The sequence below is a fragment of the Staurois parvus genome, unplaced genomic scaffold, assembly GCF_062004578.1.
Source record: "Staurois parvus isolate SC_StPar_1 unplaced genomic scaffold, SC_StPar_1.0 ptg002113l, whole genome shotgun sequence".
Lineage (NCBI taxonomy): Eukaryota > Metazoa > Chordata > Amphibia > Anura > Ranidae > Staurois > Staurois parvus.
Genome location: NW_028319909.1, coordinates 4,128,478 through 4,153,124, shown reverse-complemented (window position 1 = coordinate 4,153,124; position 24,647 = coordinate 4,128,478). Strand labels below are relative to the sequence as shown.

General features: G+C 43.9%; 1 protein-coding gene across 1 annotated transcript; it reads left to right on the top strand.

Annotated features, from left to right (window-relative positions):
• The first annotated feature begins 1,283 nt into the window (after positions 1-1,283).
• Positions 1,284-23,639, top strand: LOC149432750 (B-cell receptor CD22-like). Its single transcript, XM_089665035.1, has 7 exons — positions 1,284-1,356; positions 2,893-3,246; positions 6,719-7,012; positions 9,011-9,274; positions 14,476-14,581; positions 19,184-19,283; positions 23,538-23,639. The coding sequence occupies exons 1-7, from the start codon at positions 1,299-1,301 to the stop codon at positions 23,637-23,639; spliced, it is 1,278 nt and encodes a 425-aa protein (XP_089521161.1). The 5' UTR covers positions 1,284-1,298.
• Positions 23,640-24,647: the final 1,008 nt, after the last annotated feature.

Here is a 24,647-nt window from a genome sequence, read left to right as displayed (position 1 = left end):
CTGATACCAATGATGGGGCACTATTCCTCCCACTGATACCAATGATGTGGCACTATTCCTCCCACTAATACCAATGATGGGGCACTATTCCTCCCACTGACACCAATGATGGGGCACTATTCTTCCCACTGATACCAATGATGGGGCACTATTCCTCCCACTGATACCAATGATGGGGCACTATTCCTCCCACTGACACCAATGATGGGGCACTATTCCTCCCACTGACACCAATGATGGGGCACTATTCCTCCCACTGACACCAATGATGGGGCACTATTCCTCCCACTGACACCAATGATGGGGTATTATGCCTCCCACTGATACCAATGATGGGGCACTATTCCTCCCACTGACACCAATGATGGGGCACTATTCCTCCCACTGACACCAATGATGGGGCACTATTCCTCCCACTAATAACATTGATGGGGCACTATTCCTCCCACTGATACCAATGATGGGACACTATTCCTCCCACTGACACCAATGATGGGGCACTATTCCTCCCACTGACACCAATGATGGGGCACTATTCCCCCCACTGATACCAATGATGGGACACTATTCCTCCCACTGATACCAATGATGGGGCACTATTCCTCCCACTGACACGAATGACTGGACACTTTTCCTCCTTCCACTGACTACAAGCACTATGCCCTACTGACGCTGGGACATTTTCTACTCCCACTGGCCACCTCGGCCCTCCTAAAGTCTGAAGGACAGTAAACCGGCCCTTTGTTTAGAAAGTTTGGAGATCCCTGATCTAGAAGTACTTTATATGTTACATTGAAAGAAATGAGCTCTTTGTTTCTATTTGTTTTGTTGAAGTTTTTAAGTGGAAAATTGACATTCAGTAAATAGTTCTTGGACATCTAGGGTACCTTGTGTGCTTTTTGTGACCGTGAATCCCCCCCGAATGTCACGAATGAAACACCAATGCATAGACATCCCCATTGAGGCATCATTATTATTGTACTTGCACATTCAGAATACATAAACACATTACATACAGGAAGATCAATGTATAAAGAATGGGAATTTGACCTTTTTTTTACGTTCTGCTTCCATCCCCACCTCCTAATTTATTTACTTATTTATTTATTTGACCGTTGTGCCAGTTGCTTTTTGTTCATCCATACACTGTAGAGGTTCCATGAATACATGTTTATGAAACTGGTAACCTGTGGAGCAATCAGCAAGATTGCAACAACTTCCTTTTCGTGACGGTGAATATCGCAACACGTCTGAAGAAACTATTGTCTGAATAAGGAGACAGGAGAGAGATACCTTTCATGGAAGCATCAGCCATGGACCTGATCGCAGGACTGCTGCTAGGACTTCTCCTAAAAGGTAAAAAAATATATTCAGGTTGGCTACCAATATCAAAGCCGCACCACCTTTTTGTAAAGAGCTAAATATCAAGATTGTCTAGGTGGTGTCGGTTTTAGGAGGTGTTGGATGGAGCTGGATAACTAGCTCAGATCAGGGGTCTCCAAGCTTCCTAAACAAGGGTCCAGTATACTGTCCTTCAGACTGTAGGGGGGCCGGACTGAGGCCAGGGTGAGTAGAAAATTTCCTGGTGTAAATAATGCCCCATCCTTGGTGTCAGTGGTAGAAATAGAACACCATCCTTGGTTTCATTAGGAGAAATTTAGCCGTTTCATTGCTGTCAATGGGAGGATATATGCTTAACTGATGGCAGTGGGAGGAATAATGCCCCATTGTTGGTGTCAGTGGGAAGAAATGTGCCCTATCTTTGGTGTCATTTGGAAGAATTGTGCCTCATTTTTGGTGTCAATGAAAGGAATTGTGCCCCATTGTTGGTGTCAATGGGAGGAATTGTGCCCCATATGTAGTGTCATTGGGAGGAATTGTGCCCCATTGTTGGTGTCAATGGGAGGAATTGTTCCCCATAATTGGTGTCAATGGGAGGAATTGTGCCCCATAAATGGTGTCATTGGGAGGAATTGTGCCCCATTGTTGGTGTCAATGGGAGGAATTGTTCCCCATAATTGGTGTCAATGGGAGGAATTGTGCCCCATAAATGGTGTCAATGGGAGGAATTGTGCCCCATTGTTGGCTTCATTGGGAGGAATTGTGCCGCCTCATTGCTGTCAGTGGGAGGACATGTGCTCAACTGTTGGTGTCAATGTAAGGAATAGTGCCCTATTGTTGGTGTCAGCGAGGGAAATTGTGCCCCATTGTTGGTGTCAATGAGAGGAATTGTGCCCCATAACGGTTGGCATTGGGAGGAATTTTGCCCCATTGTTGGTGTCATTGGGAGAAATTGTGCCCCATTGTTGGTGTCATTGGGAGGAATTGTGCCCCATTGTTGGTGTCAATGAAAAGAATTGTGCCTCATTGTTGGTGTCAATGAAAAGAATTGTGCCTCATTGTTGGTGTCAATGGGAGGAATTGTGCCCCATTGTTGGTGTCAATGGGAGGAATTGTGCCCCATAATTGTTGTCAATGGGAGGAATTGTGCCCCATAATTGTTGTCAATGGGAGGAATTGTGCCCCATAATTGGTGTCAATGGGAGGGATTGTGCCCCATTGTTGGCTTCATTGGAAGGAATTGTGCCGCCTCATTGCTGTCAGTGGGAGGACATGCGCTCAACTGTTGGTGTCAATGTAAGGAATAGTGCCCTATTGTTGGTGTCAGCGAGAGGAATTGTGCCCCATAATGGTTGTCATTGGGAGGAATTGTGCCCCATTGTTGGTGTCATTGGGAGAAATTGTGCCCCATTGTTGGTGTCATTGGGAGGAATTGTGCCAATAGACTGATTTCACTGTTGTGGGTTTAGTAACATATGAAGTGTTGGGAGTTTTCTAAAACGTTGCTGTTGTATTGTTATCTGCATGTTTTGTGTTGAAATTCTATTTCAGATAATATGTTGAACTCAGCAGAAGCCCAGACATATAAACTGCCAAAAACCATAAAAACTGTGGAAGGTTCCTGCGTTGTCATCCCCTGCGAGTTCACCTCCGCAGAATCAAAGCCGGTCCTCAAGTGGCTCCGGTACACCGAAAGCAACAGGGGAGAAATCTATAACAGCAACAATTCGGTGTCGGTGCTGCAGCCATTTTTGGGACGCGTATCTTTAGTGGGCGATCCGGCCAAAGGCAACTGCACCGTGAAGATCAACAATGTCAACCTGCTGGACGGTGGCCCTTACTTCCCCCAGATTGGCTCTGATCCACCAACAGCAGAAGGTGATGGGGTGCTTCTTTCTATTACGGGTGAGTAGAAAAGTCCAACCTGACTCTCAGTTCACACCTTAGCGTTTTTTGCAGCGTTTTACAGAAACGCACAGCAGTCCATTTAACATGGTTTCCTATGGGACACGTTCATATCTACGCGTTTCACCCGGTGCGTTTTTTGGAAAGGATCAGGGACTTTTTTGAACGCGGTTTTGGTTATATAGACTTCAATGGAAAAGCTGCAGAAAGGCATGTATTGTTTTTTTGCTGCATTTTTGCTGCATTTTAAATCTGCCTAGCAACAAGAAAAATAAAATGTAAAATATAAACGCAAAATGCACTAAAACGCAACGCAAAACGCAATGCAGAATCGGCTCCAACGCAACCTGCATAGGCGTGAACCTAGCCTGAATAAAGATGTGAAATCACAAAGGGAATCTGCCTCCATCATGTCATATTCACAGGGAGTTGTCACATGAGGAATACGCAGGGCTGCCATGATGACCTCATGAAACAGGTAACGCCCCTTTCACACGGGCATTCCATTGTTTCATCAGTTCATTTCCTTTTTTTTTCAAGGAAAAAACTGATCATTTTACATCAATTTTTCATCAGTTTAGGTTTTTCATCTGTTTACATGCTTTTTTCATCCGTTTTCGTCCATTTACATCAGTTTTTCATCCGCTTTCATCCATTTTGTCCATTTACATCCGTTTTTCATCCGCTTTCATCCATATTCGTCCATTTACATCCGTTTTTCATCCGCTTTCATCCATTTTTGTCCATTTACATCCGTTTTTCATCCGCTTTCATCCATTTTCGTCCATTTACATCCGTTTTTCATCCGCTTTCATCCATTTTCGTCCATTTACATCCATTTTTCATCCGCTTTCATCCATTTTTGTCCATTTACATCCATTTTTCATCCACTTTCATACATTTTCCTCCATTTACATCCGTTTTTCATCCGCTGTCATCCATTTTGTCCATTTAGATCTGTTTTTCATCCTCTTTCATCCATTTTCGTCCATTTACATCCGTTTTTCATCCGCTTTCATCCATTTTCGTCCATTTACATCCATTTTTCATCCACTTTCATCCATTTTCCTCCATTTACATCCATTTTTCATCCGCTTTCATCCATTTTCGTCCACTTACATCCATTTTTCATCTGTTAACATCCATTTACATCCAATTTCCGTCCGTTTACATCTATTTTCATCCGTTGTCCGTTTTCATCCGTGCAGATCTGCTTACATCTGCTTTTCATCCGTTTTAGTCCATTTACATCTGTTTTAATCTGTTTACATCCATTTACATCCATTTTCTGTCTGTTTACATCCATTTCCCTCCGTTTTCCATCCATGCACATCTGTTTACATTCGTTTACAGCTGTTTTTCATCCGTTTTAATCCAGTTACATCTATTTACATCCATTTTCCATCCATTTTGTCAGTTTTCATCAGTGTACATCCGTTTTTCGTCCGTTTCTCATCCACTTTCATCCATTTTCATCCATTTACGTCTGTTTATATCCATTTTTCATCTGTTTACATCAATTTTCCATTGGTATGGAAGCACTCATGTGGGCTTGGTCCTGAGCCTGCATCCATAGACACAGAAAACGGGGCATTGCTCTACCCTAGGGTTGCCATCCCTTTAAACCCGAACACATTTTAATTACACAGATGAGGTGGCAACCCTACTGCATCCATAGACACAGATAGCGGGGCATGGCCATGAACAGATACCCTCCCCACCTCCTGGTTCTTGCTGTACTTACCTCCAGGGATGCCAGCGGCCTGCTCTTCTCCCTCTTCTCTGTGCTGGTGTCATGGGGAGGAATTGTGCCCCATCATTGGTGTCAGTGGAAGGAATTGTGCCTCATTGTTGGTATCTTGGGGAGGAAGAGTGCCCCATCTTTGGTGTCAGTGGGAGGAATAGTGCTCCATCATTGGTGTCATAGGAAGGAATTGTGTCCCGTCATTGGTGTCATTCGAAAGAACTGTGCCCCATCATTGGTGTCATTCAAAAGAATTGTGCCCCATCATTGGTGTCAGTGGAAGGAATTGTGCCCCATCATTGGTGTCATTGGGAGGAATTGTGCCCCATCATTGGTGTCAGTGGAAGGAATTGTGCCCCATCATTGGTGTCATTGGGAGGAATTGTGCCCCATCATTGGTGTCATTGGGAGGAATTGTGCCCCATCGTTGGTGGTATTGGGAAGAATTGGTTGGGGTTGGGTGGGGAGAGTGGTGAGCCCAAAGTTGTGATTAATGCTTGAAACACATATAATGAGATGTGGTTTTAATCTCCTTCCTTCTTATTTCTTTCTTTCCTCCAAGCCTTCCTTCTTCCCTCCCTCCCTTTATTCTCTCCATTCCTACTTCCCTCTCTCCCTTTATTCTCCCCATTCCTCCACTATCTCCATTCCTTCTTCCCTCCTTCCCTATTTTCTCTCCATTCCTACTTCCCTCGATCCCTGTATTCTCTCCATTCCTTCTTCCCTCCCTCCCTTTGATCTCTCCATTCCTTCTTCCCTCCCTCCCTTTGATCTCTCCATTGCTTCTTCCCTCCCTCCCTTTACTCTCTGCATTCCGTCTTCCCTCCATCCCTCCCTTTACTCTCTCCATTCCTTCTTCCCTCCCTCCCTTTGATCTCTCCATTCCTTCTTCCCTCCCTCCCTTTACTCTCTCCATTCCGTCTTCCCTCCCTCCCTTTGATCTCTCCATTCCTTCTTCCCTCCCTCCCTTTACTCTCTCCATTCCGTCTTCCCTCCATCCCTCCCTTTACTCTCTCCATTCCTTCTTCCCTCCCTTTATTCTCTCCACTCCTTCTTCCCTCCCTCCCTTTATTCTCTCCATTCCTTCTTCCCTCCCTCCCTTTATTCTCTCCATTCCTTATGCCCTCCCTTTATTCTCTTCATTCCTTCTTCCCTCCCTTTATTCTCTCCATTCCTTCTTCCCTCCCTCCCTTTATTCTCGCCATTCCTTCTTCCCTCCCTCCCTTTATTCTTGCCATTCCTTCTTCCCTCCCTCCCTTTACTCTCTCCACTCCTTCTTCCCTCCCTCCCTTTACTCTCTCCATTCCTTCTTCCCTCCCTCCCTTTACTCTCTCCACTCCTTCTTCCCTCCCTCCCTCCCTTTATTCTCTCCATTCCTTCTTCCCTCCCTCCCTTTATTCTCTCCATTCCTTCTTCCTTCCCTCCCTTTATTCTCTCCATTCCTTCTTCCCTCCCTTTATGCTCTCCATTCCTTCTTCCCTCCCTCCCTTTACTCTCTCCACTCCTTCTTCTTCCCTCCCTCCCTTTACTCTCTCCACTCTTTCTTCCCTCCCTCCCTTTACTCTCTCCATTCCTTCTTCCCTCCCTCCCTTTGATCTCTCCATTCCGTCTTCCCTCCCTCCCTTTATTCTCTCCATTCTTTCTCCCCTCCCTCCCTGGCATTGGTTCCACATGCTAATGTAATAGAGATGTTTCTATGTGTTCCTCTCTCTCCCATGTCTTGTACAGACACCCCAGACCCCATTACAATATCTGGTCCTGAAACACTGATAGAAGGAAGTAGCGACGTATTCACATGTGTAGCCCGACACACATGTCCTGCTCTGCCACCAACACTCAGATGGAACTTCAGGAATCTGTCTACCAAAACACATCACCGGGAGCTGTCCAATGGAGTGTGGGAGACGGTTTCAAAGTTAACATACAAAGCAGACTCCGCGGACGATGGGAAAATCCTCAAATGTTTAGCAGAGTACACTAACAGAAAAAGAGGAGAATCGCTACGGACGCTGAGGATATTGTGTGAGTGTCTTTAGAAGATTGCAGATGTGTTATTTACATGTAATACAAGATACGCCAACAGCAAACTACTAAGTGATATCTGAATGGAGGAGGCGGACCTTTCCACTCCTCCTCCATTCATAGACTGCTTTTCATTTATAGAAGGTAAAGTACAGCTTTTATGAATGGAGGGGGGGGGGTGGAAAGGGCGGACATAGTTGACACTCTTGGAGGTGGACTTTTCATTCATCTGCCTGTTCTCCAGTCATAGATTGCTTTTCATTTATGGAACCTATGGTATAGCTTCTGTGAATGGAGGGGGTGGGCGGAAACGGTCTTGACAAGTGCCTATGACAGGTGCCTCAGCAGCACCAGGAACACTTTGCATTGAATGTATAGTAAATACATCCCTTGTGCTGATTTTTTTTTTTAATATTGAGTAAAGCTAGGCGAGTGCAAAATCTGCATAGAAACCAATCAGCTTCCAGATTTTATTGGCAACGTTTAATTGAATGAAGATAGAAACTGATTGGCTGCCATGCACAGCTGCACCAGATTCTGCACTCTTCAGTTTTAGTAAATCAACCCCTTGGGCCAGGGGTCTCCAAACGTTCTAAACAAAGGGCCAGGAATAATTCCCCATTGTTGGTGTCAGTGGAAATAATTTTGCCTCATTGTTGGTGTCAGTGGAAGGAATATTGCCTCATTGTTGGTGTTAGTTAAAGGAATAGCATCCCGATGTTGGTGTCAGTGGAAGGAATAGCATCCCGATGTTGGTGTCAGTGGAAGGAATATTGCCTCATTGTTGGTGTTAGTTGAAGGAATAGTGCCCCATTGTTGGTGTCAGTGGGAGAAATATTGCCCCAATGTTGGTGTCAGTGGGAGGAATAGCACCCCATTTTTGGTGACAGTGGAAGGAATAACACCCCATTGCTGGTGTCAGTGGGAGGAAAATTGCCCCATTGTTGGTGTCAGTAGGAGGACTATTGCCCCATTGTTGGTGTCAGTAGAAGGAATAGCGTCCCATTGTTGGTGTCAGTGGGAGGAATATTGACCCAATGTTGCTGTCAGTGGAAGGAATAGCGGCCCATTGTTGGTGTCAGCGGGAGGAATATTGCCTCTTTGTTGGTGTAAGTTGAAGGAATAGTTCCCCGATGTTGGTGTCAGTGGAAGGAATAGCATCCCATTGTTGGTGTCTGTGGGAGAAATATTGCCTAATTGTTGGTGTTAGTTGAAGGAATAGCTCCCTGATGTTGGTGTCAGTGGAAGGAATAGTTCCCCATTGTTGGTATCAGTGGAAGGAATAGTGCCCCATTGTTGGTGTCAGTGGAAGGAATAGTGCCCCATCATTGGTGTCAGTGGGAGGAATAGTGTCCATTGTTGGTATCAGTGGAAGGAATAGTGCCCATTGTTGGTGTCAGTGGGAGGAATAGAGCCCATTGTTGGTGTCAGTGGGAGGAATAGTGCCCATTGTTGGTGTCAGTGGGAGGAATAGAGCCCGATCATTGGTGTCAGTTTGAAGAATAATGTCCCATTGCTGGTGTCAATGGGAGAATTGGCCCCATTGTTGATGTCAGTAGCAGGAATTATGCCTCATTTTTGGTGTCAGTGGGAGGAATAGTGTCTGGTATCAGTGGGTGAAAAAGTGCCCCAAGGGCAGGATAAGGGCAGACAAAGGGCGACGTCTGGCCTCTGGGCCGCAGTTTGGAGGACCATTACCTTAGCCTTTAAATATGCAACTTAACAAACTAACCTTGCAAAGAAGGTCCTGCGTTCATGGTCCTGGTCTTCCAACTGAGTTCCTGAGGTGTCGCTCTAGGGCCCCTGGTTGAGCGAACATGCAGCTGTGCATATACACACTACACAGGCATGGTCCACTGGTGTCATAAGAAGGTTAAAAACAAAAGAAACCTGCAATTCATAAAAAAGGCAATGGTTTATTATACACAGTGCTTTAGCAAACATCCAGGCAGATTTAATTCTGCTCCAATATTATCTGCCACTATTTTTTTTCCCTAGATCCTCCAAAAATGGTGTCTGTCCAAAGCACCCATGAGACTGGCCAGGTGAGGAAAGGTGACAAGTTTGTGCTGATTTGTCAGGGAAATGGAAACCCGAATATTACCAATTATACCTGGTACAAGAACAATGAGACCGTCCTCTTCCAGGAACCAATCCAAGACCTTTACATCGATGGGATGACCGAAGACAAATCTGGACAGTATTATTGTGTGGCCGGCAACGAAGTCGGGGAGACCAAGTCTGAGCCAATCACACTGCTTTGTAAGTATAATGGGGATATATATATATATATATATACATATAAGTTTATATATTACAAAACATATGAAAAATATTTCAAAAAATATATATATTTTTTAAATATATTCTTCAGAATTTTTTTAACGTATAAAAGTCATTTTTACATATATTTGTAAATGCATTCCAAAAATGTAGATTAAATGTATTTATAAAGACATACAGTATATTGGAAAATGTATTTCATATCAATATTTTAAAAAATATATTTAAAATATATTTTTCTTCCATGTGGGCAGAAGTATTGGTCTGCCGGCCTTTACATACGCATGAATGTTTATGGCCTCCCAGTCTTAGTCCATAGGGTTCAATATTGAGTTGGCCCCGCCCTTTCCACACACATGACCTTTAATGGCCTCCCAGTCTTAGTCTGTAGGGTTCAATATTGAGTTGTCCCCGCCCTTTCCACGCACATGACCTTTGATGGCCTCCCAGTCTTAGTCCATAGGGTTCAATATTGAGTTGGCCCCGCCCTTTCCACGCACATGACCTTTAATGGCCCCCCAGTCTTAGTCCGTAGGGTTCAATATTGAGTTGGCCCCGCCCTTTGCAGCTATAACCGCTTCAACTCTTCTGGGAAGGCCGTCCACAAGGTTTAGGAGGGTGTCTATGGGAAGGTTGGACCATTCTTCCAGAAGAGCATTTGTGAGGTCAGGCACTGAAGTCGGGGGAGGAGGCCTGGCTCGCAGTCTCCGCTCTAATTCATCCCAAAGGTGTTCTATGGGGTTGAAGTCAGGACTCTGTGCAGGCCAGTCAAGTTCCTCCACCCCAAACTGGCTCCCCCATGTCTTTATGGGCCTTGCTTTGTGCACTGGTGCACAGTCATGTTGGAACAGGAAGAGGCCATCCCCAAACTCTTCCCACAAAGTTGGGAGCATGAAATTGTCCAAAATGTCGCCTTAAGAGTTCCCTTCACTGGAACTAGGGGGCCAAGCCCAACCCCTGAAAAACAACCCCACACTATAATCCCCCCTCCACCAAACTTTACACTTGGCACAATGCAGTGAGACAAGTACCATTCTCCTGGCAACCGCCAAACCCAGACATGTCCATCGGATTTCCAGAGAAGTGTGATTGGTCACTCCAGAGAACACGTCTGCATGCTCTAGAGTCCAGTGGCGGCATGCTTTACACAACGGCATCCGACGCTTTGCATTGCACTTGGTGATGTAAGGCTTGGATGCAGCTGCTCAGCCATGGAAACCCATTCCATGAAGCTCTCTACGCACTGTTGTTGGGCTCATCTGAAGGCCACACCAAGTTTGGAGGTCTTTAGCTATTGACTCTGCAGACAGTTGGCGACTTCTGCGCACTGTGCGCTTCAGCATGCGCTGACCCCGCTCTGTCATGTGACGTGGCCTACCACTTGGTGGCTGAGTGGCTGTTGTTCCCAGTGGCTTCCACTTTGTTATAATCCCACTAACAGTTGAGCGTGGAATATTTAGTAGCCAGGAAATGTCACGGATGGACTTATTGCACAGGTGGCCACCTATCACGGGACCACGCTTGGAGTCACTGAGCTCCTGAGAGCGACCCATTCTTTCACCAATGTTTGTAGAAGAAGTCTGCATGCCTAGGGGCTTGATTGTATACACCTGTGTCCATGGAGGGGATTGGAACAAATCACATGATTTGCATGTGATTTGGGTGTCCCAATACTTTTGGCAATATAGTGTATTTATATCTGGAATTCATCTTTAGGAATGTAATTGAGCTCCTCCTCTTGCGGTGTCGTATTCCTTTCTTGGCATGCTTCATCGTTCTTCGTAATGCTCAACACTCGGCACGGTTGAATGTTCCTATCCCCGCTGTAAGGAATTGTCGCAATGTTTCCATGTAAAGTAACTAGGGTCCATCCATCTTCATTCATTGGTCTCCCTCTAGTGGCCATCCATGATATCACCTGTATTTACTGAACTATACGCTTGTCACTGCTGGAGAACTGCGTTGTCGCACGAGGCCACAAATTCATGTAATTGCTGCTAGAGTGTGTTTTGGTGTCACAAATGGTTTTAAATGTTACTGATTGGAAAAGCACTATACCAGGACATGAGCAGCTTATATATGTGTATATCTGTATCTATCTATATATTACAAAATATATGAAAAATATTTTTTAAAAAATATATTTTTTTTAAATATATTCCTTAGATTTAACATATAAAACTGTCATTTTAACATATATTTGTAAATGCATTCCAAAAATGTAGATTTGTATTTTTAAAGACATATAGTATATTTGAAATGTACTTTTAAAAATATTTTTCATATATTTTGTAATAGAAATGCATTTCAACATGCAGTATATATATATATATACACACACATATATATATATATATATACACACACATATATATATATATATATATATATATATATATACACACATATACACACACACATATATATATATATATATATATATATATATATATATATATATACAGTTGCAAGAAAAAGTATGTGAACCCCTTGGAATTACGTGGAGTTTTGCATGAATTGGGCATAAAATGTGCTCTGAAAGTCATCTAAGTCACAACAATAGAAGAACACAGTCTGCTGAACATATTACTACACAAACATTAGATGTTGCCATGGTTTAATTGCACATAACATGTAAATATTCACAGCGCAGGGAGGAAAAAGTATGTGAGGCCCTAGCTTAATGACTTCTCCCAGAGCTAATTGGAGCCAGGAGTGAGCCAACCTTGCCTCCAATCAGTGTGATGATATTGGATGTTTTGCTGACAGCTGTCCTGCCCTTAAAAAAACACACACCTGTTTTAGGTTTACTGGTTTCAAGAAGCACTGTCTGATGTGAACCATGCCTCGCAGAAAAGAGCTCTCAGAAGTCCTACGATCAAGAATTGTTGACTTGCATGAAGCTGGAAAGGGTTACAAAAGTATCTCCAAAAGCCTTGATGTTCATGTGTCCACGGTAAGACAGACTGTCTACAAATGGAGAAAGTTTAGCACTGTTGCTACTCTCCCTAGGCACGGTCATCCTGTAAAAATGACTGCAAGAGCACAGCGCAGAATGCTGCATGAGGTAAAGAAGAATCCCAGAGTGTCAGCTAAAGACCTACAGAAATTTCTGGCAAATGCTAACATTTTTGTTGACACATCTACAATAAGGAAAACATTAAACAAGAATGGAGTACATGGGGGGACACCACGGAGGAAGCCATTGCTGTCCAAAAAGAATATTGCAGCACGTTTGAAGTTTGCAAAAGAGCACCTGGATGTTCCACAGCACTACTGGCAAAATATACTGTGGACAGATGGAACCAAGATTAAGTTGTTTGGGAAGAACACACAACACTATGTGTGGAGAAAAAAAGGCCCAGCACACCAACATCAAAACCTTATCCCCACTGTAAAACATGGCGGAGGGAGCATCATGGTTTGGGGCTGCTTTGCTGCCTCAGGGCCTGGACGGATTGTTGTCATTGATGGGAAAATGAATTCCAGAGTTTATCAAGACATTTTGCAGGAAACCGTACGACCATCTGTCCGCCAACTGAAGCTCCACAGAAGATGGGTGATGCAACAGGACAATGACCCAAAGCATACAAGTAATTCAACAAAACAATGGCTGCAACAGCACAGAATACGCCTTCTGGAGTGGCCCAGTCAGAGTCCTGACCTCAACCCGATTGAAATGCTGTGGCATGACGTTAAGAGAGCGATTCACACCAGACATCCCAAGAATATTGCTACACTGAAACAGTTTTGTGAAGAGGAGTGGTCCAAAATTACTCCAGATCGTTGTGCAGGTCTGATCTGCAACTACAGGAAACATTTGGTTGAGGTTATTGCTGCCAAAGGAGGGTCAACCAGTTATTAAGTCCAAAGGTTCACATACTTTTTCCTCCCTGCACTGTGCATGTTTACATGTTATGTGCAATTAAACCATGGCAACATCTAATGTTTGTGTAGTATTATGTTCAGCAGACTGTGTTCTTCTATTGTTGTGACTTAGATGACGTTCAGAGCACATTTTATGCCCAATTCATGCAAAACTCCACGTAATCCCAAGGGGTTCACATACTTTTTCTTGCAACTGTATATACACACATATATATATATATACACACACACACACACATATATATATATATATATACATACACATATATACATACATACATATATATATATATATATACACATATACATATGGGCAAAATTATAGTGTTTCAAATATATGTCAATATATTTCGGAAGAATATTTTTAAAATGTATTTTAAATATACTTTTCTTCCATAAAAATATATGTTAAAATGACTTTTTTTATATGGAAAAAAATCTGCAGAATATATTTTAAAATATATATATTTTTAAATATTTTTCATATATTTTGTAATAAAAACGCATTTCAACATACAGTGTGTATGTGTATATATATATATATATTTAATTAAATATACTGAATACGGCCAAAATTGCAGCATTTCAAATATATGTCAATATATTTGAGAAGATTATTTTTAAAATATATTTCAAATATATTTTTCTTCCATGTGGGCAATCACAGGGATTACATGGTACCCAGAGCCTCAGATCAGCTGGGTACAGGGTCTCCACGTACCAAGATGTCAAATGACAGGCCCGTACACAGTGATCACTGGGTGGATAGGCCAGTTGTTGGCTTTCTTTTCAGTGCCGTTCATACCGGGTAAATGATGGGCTGTTGATGGACGTACAATGGGAGAAAAGGGGTTAAATGACCGCGACAAACCAAGTATTAAAGCGTATGTAAACCCCAAAATGAATAGGTTTGTCATCATGTCTCACTGTAAAAAAATTTTTTTTCTAGGATTCTGTTACAAAGTTTTTTTTTTTTACCTGAAGATCCTGAATGTAACATCATTTCCTTTTTCTGGCTGACAACACTAAGCCATTGCTTCACTATCTGAAGCAGCGTGGTCAGCATTCTGTATGCACTTCTACATTCACCTACTGAGCTGCCAATCAGCTCTACCAGTAAGGAAGACCAATGGCCAACAGAACCTGCCATGTCTTCTCCTGCCATCCGCATCTTTATTCAACAGATTTCTACTCACTACCTATTTCGATTTTGTTGCGGTCCCACTTTAATAATAGGCAGAATATGCCGGTTCGGTCAGATGTGCATTAAAGATCGATTTCTTTTTCCTTAGGTATAAACTGTGAGACTTCAGACAAGTCCCACGTCAAAGGAGCGGTGGGCGCGGCTGTTGTGGCATTGCTCATCATATTGGCAGTAGTCCTGGTGATATGGTATAGGTAAGTACTATGACTTCCCACATGGAAGAAAAATATATTTTAAAAATATTCTTCCCAAATATATTGCCATTTATTTTAAATGCTACAATTCTGGCCGTATTCAATATATTTCAACATATATATATATTATATGTTGAAATGCGTTTTTATTACAAAATATATGATAAATATTTGAAAATATATATTTTTTTAATATATACCTCCGATTTTTTTTCCATATAAAAAAGTCATTTTAACATATATCTTTATGGAAGAAAAATATATTTTAAATATATTTTAAAAATATTCTTCCCAAATAGATTGCCATATTTTTAAATGCTGCAATTTTGGCCATATTCAATATATTTATATATATATATATATATATATATATATATACTGCATGTTGAAATGTGTTTTTATTACAAAATATATGAAACATATTTAAAAAAAACTAATTTTAAATATTTTGTATGACTTTAAAAATACAAATCTCCATTTTTGGAATGCATTTACAAATATATGTAAAAATATACCGTATTTTTCGCTCCATAAGACGCACCTAGGTTTTAGAGGCAGAAAACAGGAAAAAAAAATTCTGAACTAATGGACTGCAGACACAGTACATGAGATGACCAGAGACTGTGGACACAGTAGAGGAGATGAACAGAGACTGCGGACATAGTACAGGGGATGACCAGAGACTGCGGACATAGTACAGGAGATGACCAGAGACTGCGGACATAGTACAGGAGATGACCAGAGACTGCGGACATAGTACAGGAGATGACCAGAGACTGCGGACACAGTACAGGAGATGACTAGAGACTGCGGACAGTACAAGGATGACCAGAGACTGCAGACACAGTACAGGAGATGACCAGAGACTGCGGACACAGTACAGGGGATGACCAGAGACTGCAGACACAGTACAGGAGATGACCAGAGACTGCAGACACAGTACAGGGGATGACCAGAGACTGCAGACACAGTACAGGGGATGACCAGAGACTGCGGACACAGTACAGGAGATGACCAGAGACTGCGGACACAGTACAGGGGATGACCAGAGACTGCGGACACAGTACAGGAGATGACCAGAGACTGCGGACACAGTACAGGAGATGACCAGAGACTGCGGACATAGTACAGGAGATGACCAGAGACTGCGGACATAGTACAGGAGATGACCAGAGACTGCGGACACAGTACAGGAGATGACCAGAGACTGCGGACACAGTACAGGAGATGACCAGAGACTGCGGACATAGTACAGGAGATGACCAGAGACTGCGGACATAGTACAGGAGATGACCAGAGACTGCGGACACAGTACAGGAGATGACCAGAGACTGCGGACATAGTACAGGAGATGACCAGAGACTGCGGACATAGTACAGGAGATGACCAGAGACTGCGGACATAGTACAGGAGATGACCAGAGACTGCGGACATAGTACAGGAGATGACCAGAGACTGCGGACACAGTACAGGAGATGACCAGAGACTGCGGACACAGTACAGGAGATGACCAGAGACTGCGGACACAGTACAGGAGATGACCAGAGACTGCGGACATAGTACAGGAGATGACCAGAGACTGCGGACATAGTACAGGAGATGACCAGAGACTGCGGACATAGTACAGGAGATGACCAGAGACTGCGGACATAGTACAGGAGATGACCAGAGACTGCAGACATAGTACAGGAGATGACCAGAGACTGCAGACATAGTACAGGAGATGACCAGAGACTGCAGACATAGTACAGGAGATGACCAGAGACTGCGGACACAGTACAGGAGATGACCAGAGACTGCGGACATAGTACAGGAGATGACCAGAGACTGCAGACAGCACAGGGGATGACCAGAGACTGCGGACAGCACAGGGATGACCAGAGACTGCGGACAGCACAGGGATGACCAGAGACTGCGGACAGCACAGGGATGACCAGAGACTGCGGACAGCACAGGGATGACCAGAGACTGCGGACAGCACAGGGATGACCAGAGACTGCAGACATAGTACAGGGATGACCAGAGACTGCGGACAGTACAGGAGATGACCAGAGACTGCGGACAGCACAGGGGTGACCAGAGACTGCAGACATAGTACAGGGATGACCAGAGACTGCGGACAGCACAGGGATGACCAGAGACTGCAGACATAGTACAGGGATGACCAGAGACTGCGGACAGTACAGGAGATGACCAGAGACTGCGGACAGCACAGGGGTGACCAGAGACTGCAGACATAGTACAGGAGATGACCAGAGACTGCGGACACAGTACAGGAGATGACCAGAGACTGCGGACAGTACAGGAGATGACCAGAGACTGCGGACAGTACAGGAGATGACTGCTAACCTTTGGGGAGGGGGGGGGGGAGCAGGTACCTGAATTTGACAGGTACCCACTCTTACTTCCGCGGAGTTGTTCTTTGATCTTACCTGTTCCTCTATCCAGCGGCGCGCTGTCTTCCCGGCTTCTGTAGTGTCGGCGCTCGGCGGACAGCCGGATGCCCAGTGCGCATGAGCGAGAAGCGCTGCGCTTTGTGATTGATCCGGCGGCTTCTGGGATCTGTCATGTGTCCCAGGTACCACCTTACCATTCACAAATAGACCTCTTCTTGCGCATGCGCACTTGGGACCCAGCTGTCACGCACACTACAGAAGCCGGGAAGACAGCGCGCCGCTGGATAGAGGAACAGGTAAGGTCCCACTGCAGAGCTGAGCGGCTGGCCCGGTATTCTGACACGGCGGTGGAAATACCGGAACGGCCGCTCCATATTCGCTCCATAAGACGCACTGACATTTCCCCCCCTTTTTTGGGGGGAAAAAAGTGCGTCTTATGGAGCGAAAAATACGGTATGTTAAAATGACATTTTTATATGTTAAAAAAAATCTAAAGAACATATTTAAAAAAATATATATTTTTAAAGCAGTAGTCCCCAAACTGTGGCTCAGGTGGCTGGATGTGGCCCTTTGCTTGCCTTTCTCAGGCCCCTGGGACACTATTCCTTCTATTGATACAAGGTACCATTTCTTCTACACCAGCAATGGGGCATAATTCCTGTCACTGATAACGACAATAGGGCATTATTCTTCCCACTGACACCAACTGCAGCGCCCTATTTTTCCCACTGACAGCATTGATGGAACACTATTCCTCCCACTCAGGCCCCTGGGACACTATTACTTCTACTGATACAAGACACCATCTCTTCTACACCAGCAATGGGGCATCATTCCTGTCACTGACACCAACAATAGGGCACTATTCTTCCCACTGACACCTTTGATGGGACACTATTCCTCCCACTAACACCAACTACAAGGCCCTCTTTTTACCACTGACACCTTTGATGGGACACTATTCCTCCCACTAACACCAACTGCAGGGCCCTAATTTTCCCACTGACACCATTGATGGGACACTATTCTTCCCACTCAGGCCCTTGAGACACTATTCCTTCTACTGATACAAGACACCATTTCTTCTACACCAGCAATGGGGCATTATTCCTGTCACTGACACCAACAATAGAGCCCTATCTTTCCCACCGACACAATTGATGGAACACTATTCCTCCCACTATCACCAACTGCAGGGCCCTATCTTTCCCACTGACACCATTGATTTTTCCCACTGGCACCATTGATGGAACACTATTCCTCCCACTGACACCATTGATGGAACACTATTCCTCCCACTGACACCATTGATGGAACACTATTCCTCCCACTGACACCAATGATGGGGCACTATTCCTCCCACTGACACCATTGATGGAACACTATTCCTCCCACTGACACCAATGATGGGGCACTATTCCTCCCACTGACACCAATGATCGGGCACTATTCCTCCCACTGACACCAATGATGGGGCACTATTCCTCCCACTGACACCAATGATGGGGCACTATTCCTTCCACTGATACCAATGATGGGGCACTATTCCTCCCAGTAATACCAATGATAGGGCACTATTCCTCCCACTGACACCATTGATGGGACACTAGCAGCAGTGTACATGAGGCCTAATCCTGGTATTCCTACGCGCATTGCGTTCAGCTGCAGATAGTCGACCGCGGACACAGCACTTTCCTTCTTTTCCTAAATGCAGCTAAACGTTGTTAATCGTCCTGTAGCCATAAATTCCTCTGCACCAGTGCAGTAACCATTGATACCACTGTGTGGCAGCACAGAGGCAAATGGTTATATCTCCCACCTGGCAGTACTGGGGTTGTTGGTCCAAATCCCAACCATAGCACCACCTGCCTTGAGTTTGCATGTTCTCCCTGTGCCTGCGTGGGTTTCCTCTGGGTGCTCCAGTTTCCTCCCACACTCCAAAGACATGATGGTAGGTTAATTGGCTCCTGTCTAAATTGTCCCTAGTATGTGTATGTATGAATGTGAGTTAGGGACCTTAGATTGTACGCTCCTCGGGGGCGGGGACTGATGTGAATGTACAATATATATGTGAAGCGCTGTGTACATTGACGGTGCTATATAAGTACCTGAAATAAATCAATCAATGACAATACACAAACCATGCTATCCAGGATCAGCACATATCTGCATTATAGTAAATACAAACTCCAATTTCTTTTCACAGAAAAAAAAAAAATGCTTCAAGGCAAAAAAATGCTTCAAGGCCACCGAAACCAACAAATGAAGTCGCCTCCATGGATACCAATACCTATGTGAATGTGATGGTCGGTATTTTTCGTTTAGAACATTTATGACCTTTTGCAGGTTTTGTTTTCTTTTTCAAAGTCCATAAAATAACAGAATTCTGTAAATGATGGTTGTGAAGAAAGTACAGATAATGTCCAAACCTGGTTTTTTTGTGTATTATTTTTTTTTTTACATTTCTGAAGAGTAGGTCACGGGGAAATGCCTCTTTTTGGTATCTGTGTCCCATTGGGGGACATTGCTCTTTAATTCTTGTCTTGTGAACACAACAGGAAATGAGAGGGAATCCCCTCTAAGGCCGGCCATACATGGCTCGAAATTCAAACGATTTTTCATCCGAAAATCAGACCTAAGAATAATCGGCCGATTTTCGCTCTGTTAGTGGGGTCAATGGCACCGGCCGATTTTTGTGGTTCCTCCCCTTTTCGGTGATCGGACATGTTGGAAATCCCCTCTAAGAACGGCCATACATGGGTCGAAATTCAAACGATTTTTCATCCAAAAATCGGACCTAAGAATAATCGGCCGATTTTCGCTCTGTTAGTGGGGTCAATGGCACCGGTCGATTTTCATGGTTCCTCCCCTTTTTGGTGATCGGACATGTTGGAAATCCCCTCTAAGGCCTGCTCTAAGGCCGGCCATACATATGTCGAAATTCGACCGATTTTTCATCCAAAAATCAGACCTAACAATAATCGTCCGATTTTGGATCTGTTAGTGGGGTCAATGGCACCAGCGATTTTAGTGGTTTCTCCCCTTTTTGGTGATTTGGCATGTTGGAAATCCCCTCTAAGGCTGGCCATACGTGGGTTGAAATTTTACCAATTTTTTTGTCCAAAAATCAGACCTAAGAATAACCGGACAATTTTTGCTCTGTTAGTGGGGTCAATGGCACCGGCCGATTTTAGTGGTTCCTCCCCTTTTTGGTGATTGGGCATGTTGGAAATCCCCTCTAAGGCTGGCCATACGTGGGTTGAAATTTGACTGATTTTTCGTCCGAAAATCGGACCTAAGAATAATCGACCGATTTTCGCTCTGTTAGTGGGGTCAATTGCACCGGCCGATTTTCGTGGTTCCTCCCCTTTTTGGTGATCTGGCATGTTGGAAATTCCCTCTAAGGCCGGCCATACATATGTCAAAATTTGACCGATTTTTCATCCAAAAATCAGACCTAAGAATAATCGACCGATATTCGCTCTGTTAGTGGGTCAATGACACCGACCGATTTTCGTGGTTCCTCCCCTTTTCGGTGATCGGGCATGTTGGAAAATTCGTGAAAAACTTCAGATTTTCGACTCGATGGTCAAATCGTACGATCGTTTTTTCCAAAAAGAATATGCGCAGGAGCCGTGACCTGGAAGGAGCAGAAGTTTCGCCTGTTATACGGGGTGAACTTTATGACTCGGTTGGACGATTTTCCAAATCATTGATGACACCATCGGATTACCGAGCGAACAACGTTTTGGATTTTCGTACAAAAAAATCGGACCTAAGAATAATCGGCTGATTTTCGCTCTATTAGTGGGGTCAATGGCACCGGCTGATTTTCATGGTTCCTCCCCTTTTCGGTTCAGGCATGTCGGAAAATTTGTGAAAAACAACCAGTTTTCGACTCAATGATGGTCAAATTGTACGATCGTTTTTTTCCGTAAAGAATATGCGCATGAGCCGTGACCTGGAAGGAACAGAAGTTTCGCCTGTTATATGGGGTGAACTTTATGACTCGGTCGGACGATTTTCAAAATCATTGACGGCACCATCAGAACGCGAACTACGTTTTCAATTTTCGGCCGAAAAATCGTTCGGAATTCGACCCATGTATGGCCTGCATTAGGCTAGGTTGGGGGTGCTGGAATTAATGGGATTCCTGCACCTGAAACCCCATTGTGTTTCTCTTGCATCTCACGCCGCAGCGTGACCGCGGGTGCTGGAACCGCATGGAAACCGCATGATCAAAAATATCATGTGTGAAACGCGGACACAGCAGCCCGTTCAAACGAAGCGCTGTTTGTGTTTTTTTTTTACATGTATTTTTAACCGCTTTCCCGCCACCCTATAGCAGATATAATGCTACAGAGCGGCGGGGGGGGCGCAAAATCACATGTATATATAACTAACACAGCACACAGTTAACCCTTTGATCGCCCCAGATGTTAACCCCTTCCTGCCCAGTGCCACTAGTACAGCGTCAGGGCTTTTTATTAGCACTGATCACTGTATTGGTGTCACTGGGGATGTCAGTGACACAAAGTTAGTCCCCCCCCCCCCAGTGTCAGAATACCTGCTGCAGTCCCGCTGTAAGTCACTGATCGCCGCCATTACTAGTAAAAAAAGAAAAAAAATCCCAGTATCTTTCCCGCCATTTGTAAACGCTATAACTTTCACTTAAACCAATTAATTTACACATTTCGGGATTTTTTTTTTTATGTAGCAGAATCGGGGCAGACTGACCATTTGGAAACTCGGGCACGGTGCAGACTGACAACTCATGGGGCCCCCGGGCAATAGGGGATCATGGGGCCCCTGTGTCCTCACCCACACCCAAAAAAGCCTATGAAATAGCCAATGAAAGGTACCAGGGGCATCTCATGGGGCCCCCTACTGACCCTGTGCCCTCGGGCAGTGCCCAAGTACTCGAATGGTCAGTCCGCCCCTGCACGGGAACTGCCCGAGTGCCCAGGGTCAGTAGGGGGCCCCATGAGATGCCCCTGGTACCTTTTTCATAGGCTTTTTTGAGTTTGGGCAAGGACACAGGGGCCCCATGATCCCCTATTGCCCGGGGGCCCCATGAGTTGTCAGTCCGCCTCTGAGCAGAATACATTTTGGCCTAAATTTAAGACAAAATATGAATTTTTTATAAATTATTTACTGGACATGTTTAATAGCAAAAAGTCAAAAATATTGTTTTTTTTTCTCAAAATTGTTGGTCTTCTTTTTTTGTTTATAGCACAAAAAATAAAAAATACAGAGGTGATCAAATACCACCGAAAGAAAGCTCTATTCATGGGAAAAAAAGGATGTAAATTTCATTTGGGTGCAGCGTTGCATGACCGTGCAATTGTCAGTAAAAATAACACAGCGCCATTACACAAAAAAATGGCCTGGTCAGGAAGGGGGGAATCCTCTGGAGGGCGAGGGGTTAATACTACAATTAGTTGAGGCCCCCTGGTGCTTAATTTTCATTCTGTTGCTGAGCTACCTCCTGCACTATGGCATGCACTTAGAATTCTGATGGTAGAGCCAAAAAGACTAATGCAGGCCATAGATGGGGAGAAAACCGATCGATTTTTCTTTAAAAAAATGAAAAATCGGTCGTTCAATCGGCCGACGTTACCAGGAACGGTAAAAAAAAATCGGACGATTTTCATCCCGTCTACAGCCGGCAAAAAGTGTCCCTGCAGAGAACTCTGCTATTTCTTTGACAGTTCTTTGACATTTATAGCGGTTGCAACAATGTATCTATTTGTATCCATTTCAGATACAGATGTTTTTATTTGGAAACAGATACATTGTTGCAACCGCTATAAATGTCAAAGAACTGTCAAAGAAATAGCAGAGTTCTCTGCAGGGACACTTTTTGCCAGACTGGAATTCTTCTTCTTCATCCTCTTCTTCTTCATCCTCTTTTTTTTCTTCCTCTTCTTCTTCTTCCTCTTCTTCTACTTCCTCTTCTTCTACTTCTTCTACTTCTTCATCCTCTTCTTCTTCATCCTCTTCTTCTTCTTCATCCTCTTCTTCTTCTTCATCTTCTTCATCTTCTTCCTCTTCTTCTTCATCCTCTTCTTCTTCTTCATCCTCTTCTTCTTCTTCATCTTCTTCCTCTTCTTCTTCTTCTTCTTCATCCTCTTCTTCATCCTCTTCTTCTTCATCCTCTTCCTCTTCTTCTTCATCCTCTTCTTCTTCATCCTCTTCTTCTTCTTCCTCTTCTTCTTCTTCCTCTTCTTCTGCTTTATCCTCTTCTTCTTTTTCTTCTTCTTTTTGTCTTCCTCTTGCAGGTCACTGCTCATGCGCAGATTTTTTATCGGTAAAAAGATCGTCTGATTTGCCCATAATTGCCGCGAAAATCGGCCGATCTTTTTCCAACTTTACTGATGAAAAAAATCTGCCAAAATACCGAAAAACGGCAGACCTATTAACCCACTAACGATCCGAAAATCGTCCGATTTTATTTTCGGCCGAAAAATCGGCCGATTTTCGACCCATCTATGTCCTGCATAAATGATAGCTGGCCGTGACTTTGCAGTCTTATAATGTTTGTACCCTAAAATTTCTAGGCACCCCATAATCCGAGACCTTTCATTGAAAGTCCTTACGCAGCGCTGCAGACAGACAACAGATGCCCGGACTATGAACAACTACAGGTAACAACATCCTAACAGCCAGAATTCTTGTACAGGCGTGCCTCGGTTTACGAACGCCTCGGTTAACGTAATTTTCAGTTTACGAATAAAAATCCATTGAAAATAACGCCTCGGTTTATGAAATTTTTTCGCAATACGAACGGATTAATTGGTTTTCAATGCATTTTCGATTTTTTTTTTTTTAATCATGTCCCTGTACAGTATTTATGCCTTTAAAGTGCACTTTTAAAGAGTTTTGAGCAGATAAAAGACTTTTTTTTTACTTTTTTCTAACCTCCGGAACGGACTATTTGGTTTCTAGCGCATTCCTATGGGAGTCCCGCAGAACGCATTAAATTCGTAAACCGAGGTACGCCTGTAGTTGTTTTCTTTGAAGAGAAACCCATACCAATTAAAGGGAATGTTTCTAGATAAATGACTCAGAGAATATTACATTGAGGCAGAAAAATACAATGACAATTTCATGAAAATAGATAACAGGGTCGTTAAAGTGTTACTAAACGAATTTTCTTATTAATTACATTGCTCAAAAAAAATTAATGGAACACTTTGAAAAGCCATCAGATCTCAATGGGGAAAAATATCATTCTGGATCTCTATACTGATATGGACGGGGTAATGTGTTGGGAATGTAAGGATTCCCCATCGTTTGATGGAAATGAAAATGATCCCATGAGAGATCCAACATCCGGCCATATGAATAGATAATTTCATTTCACTTTACCTCTGGTGGCCCCACAACCCAGACCCAGGCGCTTTAGGCGTTCTCTTCTAGATCTTATCTTGTTTCTTTTCCCTTCTCACTTATTTTTTTTTTAACCTCTTCCCGTCTGGCCCATGTCGATAAACGGCCGATACAGATGGACGTTTTTAAAAACGACCCCGCATGCACTTCCTGTGCGCGCTCCCTGGGAGCGCGCGGCACCTATTGAACACAGATCGCTGTATGGAACCTCTGTGTTAGGTCCCGATTCATGTGATCACTGATTGGCCAATCAGTGATCGCATGAAGATTAGTAAATG